The following is a 16,673-nucleotide window of genomic DNA, read 5'->3' as shown; positions in this document are numbered from 1 at the left end:
ATTATTGTGACACGTCAGCCCTTCCGGGTCGGGGTGTTACAGCTATGGTATCAGAGCAAAGGCTCTATCTTGTAGAAAAATTTAACATAGTAATTACGCCTGTGAGAAATGGGTAGAATAGGACTTAAGTATGTCTAGATTTTTAATAAGTTAGGATTTAGTTATATGTCTTTTCTTATCCATCTGCGTTATTTTAATCACATGTCCCTACTAGTAGATATTTCTTACTGTTAATTTCGTAACAACAACCGTTGCGCCATTACCAAACCTCACTTCCGCAGGTGAATATGATACGACCTCCGATTCTGCAAACCGTCTTTATGTGATATTAAAGATTTAACCAAATTATTTTGAACTTGAAATTAATTTCTTGTATGATAAACCACTACATTAGAAGAAATTAGTGCTTTTGGCGTCGAGTTTAAAAAACGCACCACAAAACAAGGGTAATATATTTGAAACCTTTAACTAGCACTTTAATTTACTAAGGTTTTGAAAACTTAAATAGCTTAATAAGTAAAATAGCATTGTTTTAAGTATCTGTTTTGCAACCAATATGTCGCGCACAACGTTTTTCGCTATACAAATGTTTTAATAATTAAATTTTTTTATTTAAATCTTTTTATTACACGTACACTATATAAATAAACTAACTTTTAGACCCCGTCGCATTGTGACGTGATTGTCAATCTTTGTAGATGTGTTGTTAAAGAAGTAGTTATATTGAATTTAATATTCGTCTAGTTGTTTCATTAGAACATAACTCAAAATATAATTTACAGTTTGTATGATTTGATAATGAAAAGTGCTAAAACAATATTTGTGAATATATGTCATATGTTTTAGAAAGTGTAGGGACGTTTATTTGTTTACATGGATATCATTTTTATTTTATACGTTAATATGAAACTAAAAATGACTTTTTATTAAATGTTGTTTCTATTTTCATCATAGAATATGTTAATGAAATATATAAAGCAATTCATTAACCTTTTATAATCCATCATTTCATATATAATAATTATAGGTGTATTATTTAAAATAATCTAGTTTTTTTAAAGAGAGAGAGAGAAGATGGATCAAACCTGGACATCTAACATATAAGGAAACCAAACCTTGAGAGGGTGTACAACCTAAGGAGCAAATAGTGCAATCCGTGATGCTCAAGAAAGTTGTCTTTTCATATATATATATATATATTAATATGTTTAAATGTTTTCATTAAATCACCTACCGTTACATATAGCAATACTGATATTGTTACCGTTTACTGGCACTGCTTTGATATACTATTACCATGTATCTCAACGCTTATTGTTGCAATTTTGATTAAGTGTTTAAACCACAACTATGTTACCACCATTTACATAACCATTATATTATATTTTCAGCAAAACCATTTTACTGTCGACTACGATAACTAATTTAAAATTTCCTTTTTGCATAACCGTTTGCACCATCGTATGATAAAAAGTATTTTACCATAATAATTTACTACCATAGTCAATCGACAATTATTTCACTATAACCATTTTACTACTATTTAAAAAAAGTAAATGAGGTATTACTTTTTTAATCATAATTATTTTACTAACATAATTGTTTTGTTTTATTAGATACCATTTTGACATACCATTACATATATTGTTTCGGTTATCAATTTGATAACCGATACCTTTGAATTACGGTATATTCATACGATTTTGTCACACCCCTTATCATAACTGCTACACCTTCGTACATTTTGGTCGTTTTACGCCATGCACCGTAATGCTTTCATAATTCATCAAGTTGAAAACAAGTTTAATATGAGATGTATAGCATTTTCTTATTTGAATACACACATTTGATAAATCATCATTCACCGTCGTAATCAACTAAGGTATTTATGATTCTTATATTATTATCGTTTTGAATAACGATAATGATAATTGTACTAATTCATAATAATGAACGTACGAACTCGTTTAAAGTTTATATGTACAAATACATATATACGTTAAAAGATTGCCTGAGTTGTTAAATGTCCTTTTAACAAAACAAGTTATGAAGAGCACCCGATAAAATGATGTAATCAATTTTTATTATTTTAAATACGAATTTTAATAATTTGTATATTTAAAGTTAGTTAAACTCTAAACCTTGATATTAAAATCCGAATTTTCGGGTTAATGCATAGTATTTCTAGTCAATTATGAACCCCATGTTGAACATCCAAAAGATGTACTGAACACTTTTGGAACCACTGCTAAACTTTATAAAACTTATTGCTGAATTTGTTGATCTCCATCTAATTTTATTTATTATTTTTTTTTGTAAACTTCTTCGTTAATAAATCATTTTTTTATTTAATTATTTTTGACCCAGCCACTTTACAAAGCTTTTTTGACACTTTATGCTTTAACTTTTAAACTTTAAGGATTTAATTACGAGAATTTGAAATGTTGTTATTTTATTTATACCGTATAAGACGTCATTTAATTGTGTCTCTATAGTTAAATAAGATTTTATAATTTAAAAATGAATATGCCACAATGCACTTTAGTTACAAGCAACACCATTGAATTAAAAACAGGGTTGTTTTTGACAGTAACATGGCTCGGGCAACGTCAACAGTACTATCTCAAAAAAAATAAAATATATATAATAATAAAAAAGTTAATTAATTAATTACTCGTATAGGGCATACGAATTCTCAGGGACGACCCTGGTTAAAAATATAAGAGGCTTCACATGACCAACCTAGTTGAAAAAAAAAAAGAAGAGAGAGAAAAGAAAAATAAATAAAATGAACTAGTTATATAATGGCTTTCATGGAAGAAACATTTTATATACGTGTCCATTGTCTAAAGTTTTGTTAAATGTTTTATTCAAAACCTTTAAACCTTTAAGAGAGCTTCAATCTAAAAAAAAATGTTATATTTAAAACTTAAAAATAGAATTTATGAAATTGACAAATAAGTATTCATAAGATATATGGGTATACTTTGGAAAATGAAGCATTGATTCGTTATTAAGAATCTAAAATAAAATAGTTATCACTTTCTATATAGCAACGTTTCAAAATGTTATGAATAATTTCAAACAAATGAAGTTATTTTGATAGTTTGAAACAATGTTTTTAAACTTGGACCGTCTAGTCCGACCAGGAATTGGACAGAACAACGGTCCGGCTTACTACATTCAGACCGTTTTCAAATTAATCAGTTGTTCATGGCGGTTTCCGACTGAACCACTGAACCGTTCGATTCGGTTGAACCGGTAGGAAAAGCAAAAATTCAATGAAAAGTTTGTTTTAAGAAAATAAAATGATGATATGGGTTTTGAACATGTGTAAACTCAATTGAAAACTTAAATAACAATTGACTAACCAGCTCCACAAACTCGATTTTTGAGTTATTTGGATTATCACTTTATATGCATATTATAGTTCACAAGACAGACTTAAAAGATATTATATATTCTTTTTTAGTTTTATTTATATAAGATTAGAATATGAACTTAAATTTACCGTTTTAAAAGTTATTATATTTTTATTTATTTATTTATGATGTTATCGATTCTTGAATCCGGTCTGGTCCGACCAGCAAACCAGTAAGGCATCCGGTTCGATGTCCGATGAGGTTATGAAAATATTGATTAGAAAAAATGATTTGTACGTCATGAAGTCAATTGCTTGTAAATATAAGATACCAAAAAAAGGCATACAAGAGCTTTTGGCGATCCTTGGGTTGGATTTGCTCGACTCACTACCATATTACTTAGGAAACCTAACCTCGTAAATCTTTTAGGATTAATTTTATTCTTAGAACTCACAAATTAATCATGAAAAATTGTGCTAGATTTATAATTTGGGCTAGCTGTATCTCAATAGGGGATACAAAGATTAATATCCTCCTGTTGTCCATAATTATCCTGATATGTTTCCCAGGGAAACAAGCACTTTCACTAATTACCTACTTTGGTTGAAATTATATATTGATGTTGTTACAATATATATATATATATATGCTTTAAATCACGGTTTGATCGATTTGCCTGCATTACATCCCACCCTTTCAAATATCATTAATAGTTTTGTTTAATAGCCATGCATGAGATTAATTTTTACTTGGTATGCATGTAGTTGTTGTCTAAATTAATTTGTTTATCATTTTTGTTTTTAGAAAATGGATACGAAAGGGTGTCGATGAAAATATAATGTTAAAGATTATACCTTTTACCAATCAAAAGATACCATTTGCATTTTTAAATAGTAAAAAAGGTGTCAATCCAAGTAAACCAAAAGTTGGTGCAACAACTGGTCACCCACTTTTTTCTTTTTATATTCTCATACGGCTACTTGGTGTGACTGTGAAGAATTGTTAGTTAACAGTGTTCCGTCGCTATTACATAGACATAGACAGTGACATGGTGTATATATGCGACATTAAGGCCGGACCCATGATGACGCCCCCACAATAAGGAGTCTTAAGGTTAATAAGACTTGAGATTCTTCTTATTAACCTTTTACTTTTAGTACGTGACAATTATTTGAAAGAACACATTACAAAATGAAATCAAAAAACATGTTTGATTCTAGCTAATTTGTTTATCCATTTGGATTAACCAGATAAAGCAGGCAAGAGTTTAACAATGAGAGGTTATCTGGGAGCAGTAGCATTCAACAACATTACAACGAGGGCGTGATAAACGAGCAAGGAAAAGAGTTCAAGGCCATAGTTGAAAACGGGATGAAGCTAGGCGCGTCTTTAGCCATGGCCGAGCACATCCCATGGCTTCGTTGGTTCTTCCCGCTTGAGGAAGAAGCCTTTGCGAAGCATGGTGAACGCCGTGACCGTCTCACACGCGCCATTATGGAGGAGCACACAGCCGCCCGTTTGAAAACCGGGGGCAGTAAACAACACTTTGTAGATGCATTGCTCACCCTTCAAAAGCAATATGACCTCAGTGACGACACGGTTATCGGCCTGCTTTGGGTAGGTGTTTCTTACTAATCTTTCGTTTAATGTCGACGGCCGCAGGTAACTAATTATTATATGACAAATACACAGGACATGAATATACAGCTGGAATGGATACAACCGTGATCTCTGTGGAGTGGGCGATGGCGGAGCTTATTAAGAACCCGAGGGTGCAACAAAAGGCTCAAGAGGAGTTAGATAGTGTGATTGGAACTGAGCGTGTGCTCACCGAACCCGACTTCGCTAACCTCCCATACCTTCAATGTGTAGCAAAAGAGGCGTTGCGGTTACACCCACCGACTCCACTCATGCTCCCTCACAAAGCAAACACAAATGTTAAAGTTGGTGGCTATGACATCCCTAAGGGGTCGAATGTGCATGTAAACGTGTGGGCCGTAGCTCGAGACCCTGCCACATGGACGAACCCGCTAGAGTTTCGTCCCGAGAGGTTTCTAGAAGAGGATGTGGACATGAAAGGGCATGACTATCGGTTACTGCCGTTTGGTGCGGGAAGAAGAGTGTGCCCAGGTGCGCAGTTAGGTATCAACTTGGTGACCTCTATGTTGGGTCACCTTCTGCATCATTTCTCTTGGTCTCCGGCTAATGGGTTGAGACCAGAAGAAATTGACATGTCGGAAAATCCAGGGTTGGTGACGTACATGAAGACTCCTGTGCAAGCCGTCCCCACACCCAGGTTAAATCCTACGATGTACAAACGTGTGGCGGTCGATATGTAATCGTTGTTATTTAGGTCTTACAGGTTTCTTGATGTTTTGCTGAGGCATTTCTGTATTTCCTTTCATCCTTGGATCATAATCAATTAGGAAAAGCGTTTTTCTAACACGAAACGAATTTGGTGGTTAAAGAATCATTCTGAATGCATGAATTTTGATTTGGGTGGGTGATCTTCTGTAATCTGACACCTTGTGATATGAGAAAGTGTCCAAATGGATCAGGCATTCATGTGATATATATATATCGGGTATAGACACTCTTGGTCGGACCCAGAGTGCAAGATCTTTAATTACACGCTTTTTCAAGTGTTCTTCGGCTAGGGTCGAGTAAGTAATAAACATGTTGAGAATCACAAAAACGCAGACGCCACAAAGAATGAATGTAATAAAGGTTAATCAACTCTTGTGTTTATCGAATAACTTAGTACAAATAATGTGCACACAATCTATCTATATATAGAGTTTGTTTGACAGGTATATAACCATAAGACAACCGTTAAGCAGTTGTGAATCTAAACTGTACCTTGAATACTTATTATGACAATTCAATCTAAAGTTCAGTTTACAGCAAATTAATCAAATAAACAAAATGCACATGCTCATCTAGCACTACCATGTCTCCATCCCCCTAACAACTACTAATATTATTTGCCACCAGGTTCGCCTCTGACCCAGCAACCGCACTCTCAACTGCTTCAGCCGTTATCGAGCAGTGGACAGTGGACCCCAGAGATGCAGCTACAGCCGACAATGCAACACGCGACGGTCGGTCATCCCCTCGTTGTGGAAATGGAAATGGAAATGGAAATGGGAATCTGATTTGGTTAACATACTAATTGTGGAAATGGTAAATCTACATTTGATAACTTCTTCTGTTCATCAATCAACAATGACATTTAACCAAAATGTCCACTCCACTTTTCTTATATAATTACTAATTCTTTAATCCAATTCCAATCCACCACTGTCTGTCACAATGATCTTTACCCATCTCTTACGCTCTCATTTTCCTCGTTTACACTCTGCCGGCACCTCCGGTTCAAGCTCCCGCCCGGACCACGCCCATGGCCTATCGTCGGAAACATCTATGACGTTAAATCCGTCAAGTTTCGTTGTTATGCTGAGTGTGCGCAGCAATATGGCCCGATCATATCCATCTGGTTGGGATCAATCCTGAATGTAATCAAACAGCGAATTGGCCAGAGAAGTGCTTGAGGAAATGGACCAGCAGTTGGCAGACTGGCACAGGAGCAGATGGGCGGATACGTTCAGCTGGGATGGGCAGGATTTGACTTGGGCGGATTACGGGCCGCACTATGTGAAGGTGAGCAGAGTGTGTACGCTCGAGCAGTTTACACCGAAGAGGCTTGAGGCGCTTTGGCCTATCAGGGAAGATGAAGTCACGGCTATGATCGAATCCATCTTCAACGATTGTACACATCCTGGTGCATCACTTTAAAATCATCTTCATACTTCTATTATTATAACTTAAAAGTCTTTAGATTTCGTTAAGTAATCGGGTTGGATTATACGAATACTAAGTTCAAACCCCAACTGAAAGTATCTTTATTATATATAAATGTACAATTACAACTGTGGTTGAACAGATAAAATTGGCAAGAGTTTGGTGATGAGAGGTTACCTGGGAGCAGTAGCATTTAACAACATTAAAAGACTCGTTTTAGGGAAACGGTTTACGAACAATGAGGGAGTGATAGGCGAGCAAGGAGAAGAGTTCGAGGCTATAGTTGCCGACAGGACGAAGCTAAGTGCATCGGACTCGGAGGGCATCACCCAGCACATTTCATGGCTGCGTTGGTTCTTCCCGCTCGAAGGAGAGTTCAGTGAACGCGTTGACCATTAAACATGCGCCGTTATGGAGGAGCATACCACTGCTCGTTTGAAAACCGGGGGTACCAAGCATCACTTTGTCAATGTGTTGCTCACCCGTAAAAACCAATATGACCTTAGTGACAACACGGTGATAGGCCTACTCTGGGTAGGAGGTATCTTTACTTTAATAATGGGTGTTTAAGTACATGGTCAACTAATTATTGTTTGACGTCTGAACAAACAGGACATGATCGCTGCTGGAATGGATGAGACCACCGCGATCTCTGTTGAGTGGGCGATGGCGGAGCTTATCAAGAACCCGAGGGTGCAACATAAAGCTCAAGAAGAGTTAGTAAGTTTCCATACCAAGGCTCAATCCAATTAAGTCCGTAGCGTCTACCAATTTCGCCATATCCCCCTTTTCGATATGAAAATCTCATTGCGATCTCGTTTACTTTTTTCTTTCTCGGAACAGTTTAATTCATTAGATAGATGTTGATTCATGTCTCGAAAAAGCTTTGTCATTGATTTCTTGTCTATCTTCTTTCATCTTCTATAGGAGGCTCATATTCGAGCCAATCAAAAACCTGTGATTGGATCTGAACATCTGCTCACCGAGCTCGACTTCACCAACCTCCCATAGTTCAATGTGTAGTAAAAGAGGCGTTGCGGTTGCACCCGCTGACCCCGCTCGTGCTCCCTCACAAAACGAACGCAAATGTGAAAGTTAGTGGATATGACATACCCAAGGACGACAATGTGCTTGTAAACGTTTGGGCCGTGGCTCGAGACCCTGCCACATGGAAAACCCCCTAGAGTTTTGCCCTGAGCGGTTTCTAGATGGAAATGTCGACATGAGAGGATAAGACTATCGAGTATCGAATACTACCATTTGATGCGGAAAGGAGAGTGTGCCATGGTGCATAATTAGGTATAAATTCGGAGACCTCTACGTTGGGTCACCTTCTGCATCATTTTTCCTGGTCTCCGGCTAATGGGTTGAGACCAAAAGAAATTGACACAGTGAAACCCCGAGGTTGGTGCCATATATGCACCCTCCTCTACGAGTCCTCCTCTCCCCACACCTAAGTTATGTCCCACTATTTATAAACGCATAGGGTGAATATGTAATCATTGTTGTTTATGCCTGTGATGAGGGATGACGGACTCGTTACTTAAATGGTCGACTCGTATATAGACAGGTGAAAATTATTACTTTTATTGTTTGTGTTAATTAAGTCTAGAATACGGGTTATGGTGACCGAAACTATTATTTCGATTAAGGTCTATAAATTCATTTACGTCTATTTTTAAGTTGTAGGCTACTTTGATTGAAACGTTTCAACTCGTTTGAATACCTGATAACAATATGCACACGGGTTTCTATATATTTATACGAGTTTAACTTAACACTCTTAACAACATTATGTCCATATCAAAAAAATTCGGACTGTTGATTGTCATTTTGTAGTGTTTCTTCAGTGGCAATGGAACTTATCAAATTGATTTCTTTACATATACCGATGTAATATCTATTCTAACATATCTTTGTGGTGATAACTTGACATCATTTCAAATATCAGTGGTGAATGTTACATATTATATGATATAAACAAGGTTTGAATGCTTCGTACCTTGCTGCAAGATAAAACTCAAACATTCAAGAACAAAACCCTAACCTGCAGCCAAAGTCCAAAACATAATTAACGAAGAGATCCCGATTGTTATCCAGCTCAAGAATGCTAATGCAACTGCTAACTGATATTTTTGGCATTCTTCCCCGACACCACAACCTCCCAAGTCGTTAAAGTACAATACGGTTATGCCAGCTGAGGATGAAGCTGCTGCAAGGCTCAAAGTTGCAGTAACCTGAAAATAAATTCATGTCAAAATAAAGCAGAAAATAATAATTACCTAAATATGAATAAGAAAATGAATTTGTTTGTTGCTAATACCCAATCTCCAACAACGAAAAGGCTAACGAGACTAGGATTATGGAGGACTTTCTTCTTTGCCAATGCATATGCATCCAGGAACGCGAGTCCAAAGCTCCAGATCGCTTGTAACCCCATTGAAGCAATCAAGTAGCTGATCCAAAAATGGTATTTTCAGTTTTGACTGGTCAACAGATAGTTCATACCCGTTCCGACCCTGACTCGTTCTGATCCGAACCAAAACAACCCTTTTTTAATTGAGCCATTCCGACCCATGACCCGTTCCGACCCAACCCAACCCAACCCAACCCAACCCAACCCAACCTAACCCATTTGCCACCCCTACTAGTAACCAAACTTATTAATCTATATCATGAAACTATGACCAAACTAGTGTTGATCCTTCAACCGAATAGTAAGTTATGCCCAACTTGTTCATGAAGCAAACCAATGACGGGCTGATCCAGGAGTTAGCAGACTCTTATCTCATTTGGACCAGGTAGACAAAGTGAAAAAGGGCAGAAAAGACTCAAACTTCAAATACTTTCCTGTTTTTTAGCCTAAAACGCGTAAATCATAATTCGCATAATTTACACGTCTATTTACAGTATAAAGTTCAGTATTTAACTATTAACTTGTAATCCTTTGCCAAATTTATAATTTAGTTGTTTAGAAAGTAATCAACTTTTCTTGAAAATTATTCTTTGGGTATGTTTGGCAAAACTAGCTGGTAGCTGTATGGAAGCTGTTGGCTATTAGCTGGAAGCTGGTGGCTGGAAGCTGTAGCTGGTAGCTGGAAGTTGTAGCTCTTTAGATATATTTAGATGTTTGGCAGAGTAGCTGGAGATTTTAATAAAACGTATAAAATTACTAAAATGGGCATAACTAAAATCAATAATAGTAAATGTACTTATTTTAGAAGGTTATTTAAGTAAATTATCATACTAAAAGCTTGTAGCTCTTTCTAAACGCTACTAGTAGAAGCTTTAAGCTTTAAGCTTTTTCTCTTGACCTAAAAGCTTCAATCTCCTTGAACCAAACAGAGCTTTTAATTGAGTATGAGCTTTTTCTTAAAAGCTTGAAGCTTGTAGCTCATAAAAGCTTCATGCCAAACATACTTTGTGTTTTATTGATACTGCTCAGTGTCACAAACAGGCTTGAACTAAACTCAGCTATAAGTACTCGTAACTTGGGACCCATTTGGAGTTACTTATAAGCTCACTTGTGTAAAATTTCATTAAGCTATGACCATACGGACAACTACTATTTAGTGGTAGCCAAACTCATGGGTTTCTTTCGTTAAACTATGGCCAAACAAGTGCTGATCCTTTAACCTATATGTAAGTCATGCTCAACTCATTCATCCAGGAGTTAGCCGACTGTTACATGAACCATCTAACCGAGAAATTGGCAGAAAAGACCAAAACTTCAACCGGACATAAGATGAGATAGAAGTGTAGTTACGGGGACCATAACCAATGGATGTAAAGGTCTCATCGAGCTGGATCCTAAGCAAAATAGTCTATGCGGTTTGGCCAAGCCGTCAAACCCAAATTTCACCAATTATGTTCATATTTTGTCAACCGAGAATTTTCCCCAAATTTTTGGAACTTATAATAATTTCCTATTTATCCTAAAAATCGTAAATCATGGATCAACATAATTTACGCTCTGTTTATAGTCTAACTGTCAGCATTTAGTTATTAATTTTAAGGTTGGCAATTCGTGTCTTAAAAGGTTAGAAACGACGCGCTTAACAAAAGTATCAAACATGATGAATACGACTTGTTTAACTACTTTATGTGGCATGCAGCTTTAGGTTTCATGCACCAAAAAGGGAAATGATGCAGTCTGGCCTGCTAATTTTAATTATTTAGGAAAATAAAAAAAATCACATACCTCAGTTTAATTAATTTGTAATTTCGAAAAGTTGGCAAACAAAACATAAAATTCCCTATAAAAGGCACTCAACTTTTTTTTCGAGAATTATTCTCAGGGTTTAAAATAATTATCATCAATCTGTTTATCATCATCATCATCATCCATTATTAATACATAATAATGCATCAGTTGTATTAAAAGAAACCCCGAAAATCTGATGTTTAAACCGATGGGAGTGGAATTGGAATAATACCTGAAGGCGGTGAAATTGAAGAATGATTTAGTGGAAGCCATCGAAGCAATGGAAGCAGCAGAAAACAGGCATTGAAACAATCTCAAAACCAAATCAGTGACTGTTCCTGGAGTCCCTGCAAAACTATTCATTGACTTATTAAATGAATCATATTCATTTATTTTATTTTATTTTGATATGGGGAAGGGGAAGAAGAGTAAAGAGGATGACCACATTCATTAATGAGAGAGAAAGAGGAAGGAAATGGAGTGGTAATGGTTAATGGTAGGTGGGGGTTGGATGGAAAGTTTAACTAATTATTATCATTATCAGCGAAATACCAAAATACAGTCAATCTTTGTGAAATCAATACAAACTACCAAAATATATTATCTTATCTTATCTTTTGTTTTCTAACCAATAATTTGTTTCCATATTTCTAGACAGAGAAGAGTATTATTAGGAAAAAAATAAGTAGATAAAAGATGAAGATCAATGAAAATGAGAATTACAATAGGTTATAGAAAGTGTCTAATAATAGTGAAATCACTTTAGATAGATATAACATATATGAGTGTTACAAAGCCTACTCTTTCCTTCATTTTCTTTTACAGAATAGGATATGTTTGGTAAAACTAGCTGGTGGCTGAAGGCTGGAAGCTGATAGCTGTTAGTTGTTAGCTGTAGCTTTTTAAATATTTTTAGGTGTTGGACAGAGTATCGAAACTTTTAATAAAACTAGCTGGGTGCCCATGTGGTGCGGCGGAATGGGCGCACAACCTAACATCAACCACATAATCAGCGCTGGTACATGATTCAGCTGATGACAGTGCATACATAACCCAAAGGTAGACGTGTAATTCATGGAAATGTAGTAAGCGTGTAACTGATGTTGAAAGTCAATAAATAAAGCTGAAACATACAGTAATTTCAAATAGATAATTTTTAAACCAACCTATTTTGATCTGAATCTCATTCTAAACAGACACTGTTCTAATCTGAAACATGTTCTGACCTGACCCCTTTTGACTCAAAAGCCTACCGACACGAGCCGAACTAGTTTAGCCATTTTTGTATCGACTCGTTCTAGCCCTAATTTGGTCTTACACATGACTCGAGCTCACCTGACTCGACTTGTTACCTATCCTAACCGATAATCATATAGTATGTTAATTTTTTAAAGTTAAAGAAATATAACAATATCATACTCAAATTAAAGAGAATAAAATTCTGGTTTGTATGATGTAATTTGTTTGAAAAATTATTAACATTTGAAAAAGTTACGGCCCTAAAAAAAGTCATGGGGTAGTTAGTTTTGAATAAGGGTTAAATGTGTAGCTATTATATAAATTAACAAAAGTTGATAAAAGTTCAAGTACTAAACTTGTAAATTCAAATGTAAAAGATTGTAGCTATCTTTTTCTCAAAGGCTACTATAGTAGCATTCAAATATGGAGTTTTTTCTACAAACTAAAAGCTTAAAGCTATCTTACCCAAATAAAGAATTTTTTTTATTGAATATGAGTTTTTCTTAAAATATTGAAATTTCAAGTTCTTAAAAGCTCCTAAAAACTCATTACCAAATATGAGTTCTTTCTTAAACTTTCCAATTAATTTTTTTCAAATTTAACGTTTCACGTGAAACAACCTCTAACTCTTCTTTTTTTTTTTTTACTTAAAATATTTTCTTATCATATCAATTAAAAAGTATTTTAAACTTCTTTTTGTTACAATTTTGTAGTTTTATTTTTATGTTTTTATGATATTATAAAATAATATTATAACTATTAGGTTGAATATTACCAGAATTATTATTAATATTATTATCTCTTACCATAAATGTTTTCATTTACAAAAAGCTTTTATTTGCAAAAAAAAATGTTTTTTATTATTGTAAAAAAAAAGAATGTTTGTTTTTTATATTTAAAGGTTTTTTTATTTATTTTAGAAAAAAGGTTTTTTTACTTAAAATAAAACTTTTTCATTTATTTTTTATTTATTTGGTAAAAAGATAGTTTTTTATTAAAAAAATTTTTTTTATTGATTTTTTAAAAGGTGCATGTATTTAATAAAAAAAAATATAGACTTAAGTTTTGTTTAAATTTTTTATAAATACCTTTTTAGAAAGTTGTAGTGAGAATAGAACAATTTTTAAGAGATTTTTAGAGAAAAAAGAGGGGGGGGGGGGGGGGATGATGATGAGAAGGAGTAGCATTTACATTCAATTTAAATAAAAACTAGTATTAAGATCCTGTGCAAAAACATATAGGCGCTCGTGTTAACTCGTAAAAATAAGACCGGAACACATAAGATTTAGCATAAAAATAAGACCGAAACACATCATATTGAACATAAGCAACGTTATTTTTATGTCATGTAATCTATAATACATGCAGACACCCTCTCATCTCCTTCCATTCTCTCACTTAAGACTCCATTAAGTCTCAGCGGGGAGAGCAACTATCCGGTGAAAATGACGATATTAAATCCTCCTGTCGGCCTTCAATCAATAAATACTCCGGGAGAATTTAATGATCGGTTTCATATAGTTAACATTACCTCCTTCAGTTCAACTGATTCCTTAATGATTATAAATCGGTTTCCAGTCGTTTCATCATCTGTTTCCTTCAATGAATTCCCAGCCAATCATCATTCACAAACAAGCAGTCACCGACCCTAGCGACCCATTCGATTAAATCCAGGTATGATCTCATGCATTTGAGAATTTGTTTGTTGAAATTGTGTTTGAAATTCTGCACTTCAATTGTTAATCATATACAAACTTAGTTGGTTATTGATTTTCGGTGATTTAATGTTTTGATTTTGCAATGGATAGATAGGAAATTAGGATGGTTGTGTGATGTGTGCCACTTGCTACATATATGAAAAGGCAAACAATAAACAATTGATGTCAATAAAGACCTTAGCTTCAAACAAAAATGACCTCTTATTCTAGCTACCAGGCTCTCTCTTAATAGGGTTCAATTTCTTTGATTTCCAGTGATCAAATTGGGTATTTGTTTTCTTTCTCTGTGTTTTGCAATTATTCTAAATTTTAGTGTGCATTTGTTGGCTTATTTTTGTCTTTTCAGCATCATAGTCGGCGATTATTGACCGATTCTTCACTCTCAATGCTTCTCATCTACAAGGAACTCATAACTGCTGGTTTACATGTGTGGGTATTCATGTACCATTTATAATATAATATTAGTTCTAATTATGATTAGTTAATAAAAATGTAACAATTCTTAGTTTTTAATATTTTGCAGTGGTGACACGGATATAGTGATTCCCCTTGTTGCAACAAGAGACTCAATTCATGCATTGAATCTTTCAACAATTTCCAATTGGTATCCATGGTTTGATAATGGAAAGGTAATAAATTTTAGTTAGTTTTATTAAAATTTAAAATGTATGTGTTCAAATTTATGACGAGCTGACATTTATTACAGTAGCGAATGCAAGACATGAAGTGCCATTGCATCGATGGCGATAAGCGTTTATCCTTTTTAGGTCATTTTTTGAGAATAAAGCAATGGGTTGGTTTTTGTTCAAATTTGGGTATTTTGGATAGTAATCAAGCAGCAAGTAAGTTGTTAACAAGTTGTTTGTTGCAGGTTATATGTTTACATATGGGTATTTTGGATAATAATGAAACACGCTGAATAGTCAAGGGCGTTCTTGGGTAAATTAAAATGTCAAAGTTTCATTTTTTCTCGAGTTTAATCTGTAGGATGTAACAACTCGGAAATTTATATCATTATTTTTAATAATCGTTACCCGACTTGTTTATACGTTCGGGAAATTTTACCAATAAAATCATCACGCTTATCGAGAAAACTAATTATTATAATATTATTTTTATTTATTTATTTAAAATATATATCTCTTTCAAAATATGGCAAAAACTGCCCTAAACTAAACTATTATATAAATGTGTTTCCATCTTCATTGTCCAGGGACTAAAGTGAAATTTTGCACATATTAATCCACCCAACCGGTACCCAAGATCCATGACCCGTTAACCCGTATCCAAACTCGCAATCCGCAACCCGCTTGATGTCTTGTACCATAATCTTCGCTCTATAGATGGAATTGATTATAACAAATCGTTTATACATCTAACACGACTCACACCGACATTGTAATTATAGAAATGCAATAAAAAACAATCTCGTACATTACATTAAACAAGCCGTCGTTTTTAATTGAGGGTGTACACTATTACCATTGATAATATTTCAATTAAGCTTGTGTAAACCGTCGTCTGGATCTCTCGAATCAAACACCTATGATTGATTTCGTTATCATAGTCTGCAAGTGATGTTTTAATCGCGTTTTTGGGCCGTCACTGTTGTAAGCCGTTCACCATCATTAAGCATCGCAATCTGGTAATTGATTTATGTTGTGAATTCGTTTTTTCGTACTGATCATTAACCCCAACATCAATTAAGCAAACTAGTAACAAAACTATCGATTGATCTTTTAGGGCTCATAATCAATTTGGGGTTTTCTGGGTACTATTGTTTATAAAATATCGTTTATAACCGGTATAAAATGGACATGCAGTTGCAGTTGGTCGGCCTGCATGGTTGTGAATATGGTAGTCGCGGGTTCGAAGCCGACAACCTGGATTTTTATATTTTAGTTTTTATTTATTTATTTAGTAGTTGTTATATATTATAATTAATTTTAATAAATAATCCATTTATGGTTAATTATTAGACAAAAATTATCTTGTTAAACCTACATCACTAATTACGTTTTATCAATTAATCTCGTGAAGTTTTCGTGTGTGTGTATATATATATGTCTTTAAATTTATATATATGTAAGTATCGTAAATACATATTAATAATAAACTTTATAATTATTTAAACCCGACTTCATTATTTGGGATTCTTTACGTTGAACGTCTTATGAACTTTTATATATATATATATATTATAAAATTAAACGTACTAAATAGATTTTTATTAAAAGATTCAATAAAATTTTATTTACATCTTACTACATATTATATCTAAATAATTACTCATTTTTATTACGTTTATTTATTTATATTTTAATACATGTTATATTTACTTACACATAA

The 16,673-nt window shown here is 34.2% G+C and overlaps 2 protein-coding genes and 1 pseudogene across 3 annotated transcripts; 2 read left to right on the top strand and 1 right to left on the bottom strand.

The window, feature by feature from the left end:
- Positions 1-4,680: 4,680 nt before the first annotated feature.
- LOC143568238 (cytochrome P450 98A2-like) lies at positions 4,681-5,940 on the top strand. The gene is made up of 2 exons (XM_077054436.1): positions 4,681-4,983; positions 5,055-5,940. The coding sequence occupies exons 1-2, from the start codon at positions 4,734-4,736 to the stop codon at positions 5,699-5,701; spliced, it is 897 nt and encodes a 298-aa protein (XP_076910551.1). The 5' UTR covers positions 4,681-4,733; the 3' UTR covers positions 5,702-5,940.
- A 1,038-nt stretch (positions 5,941-6,978) lies between these two features.
- Positions 6,979-8,735, top strand: LOC143568237 (cytochrome P450 98A2-like; annotated as a pseudogene). Its single transcript, XR_013141545.1, has 4 exons — positions 6,979-7,143; positions 7,306-7,697; positions 7,776-7,883; positions 8,091-8,735. The product of XR_013141545.1 is annotated as a cytochrome P450 98A2-like (transcript).
- Positions 8,736-8,984: 249 nt separating this feature from the next.
- Positions 8,985-11,730, bottom strand: LOC143568231 (CASP-like protein 5B3). Its single transcript, XM_077054432.1, has 3 exons — positions 11,600-11,730; positions 9,487-9,619; positions 8,985-9,400 (listed from the first exon to the last, which is right to left on the bottom strand). Exons 1-3 carry the CDS (start codon positions 11,728-11,730, stop codon positions 9,206-9,208), a joined length of 459 nt encoding a protein of 152 aa, XP_076910547.1. The 3' UTR covers positions 8,985-9,205.
- Positions 11,731-16,673: the final 4,943 nt, after the last annotated feature.

The sequence above is a fragment of the Bidens hawaiensis genome, unplaced genomic scaffold (genome assembly GCF_021521415.1).
Source record: "Bidens hawaiensis isolate Kalapana, Puna unplaced genomic scaffold, B.hawaiensis_p1.1 tig00023849_1, whole genome shotgun sequence".
NCBI classification, from domain to species: domain Eukaryota; kingdom Viridiplantae; phylum Streptophyta; class Magnoliopsida; order Asterales; family Asteraceae; genus Bidens; species Bidens hawaiensis.
This window is presented reverse-complemented; position numbering and strand designations above follow the sequence as displayed.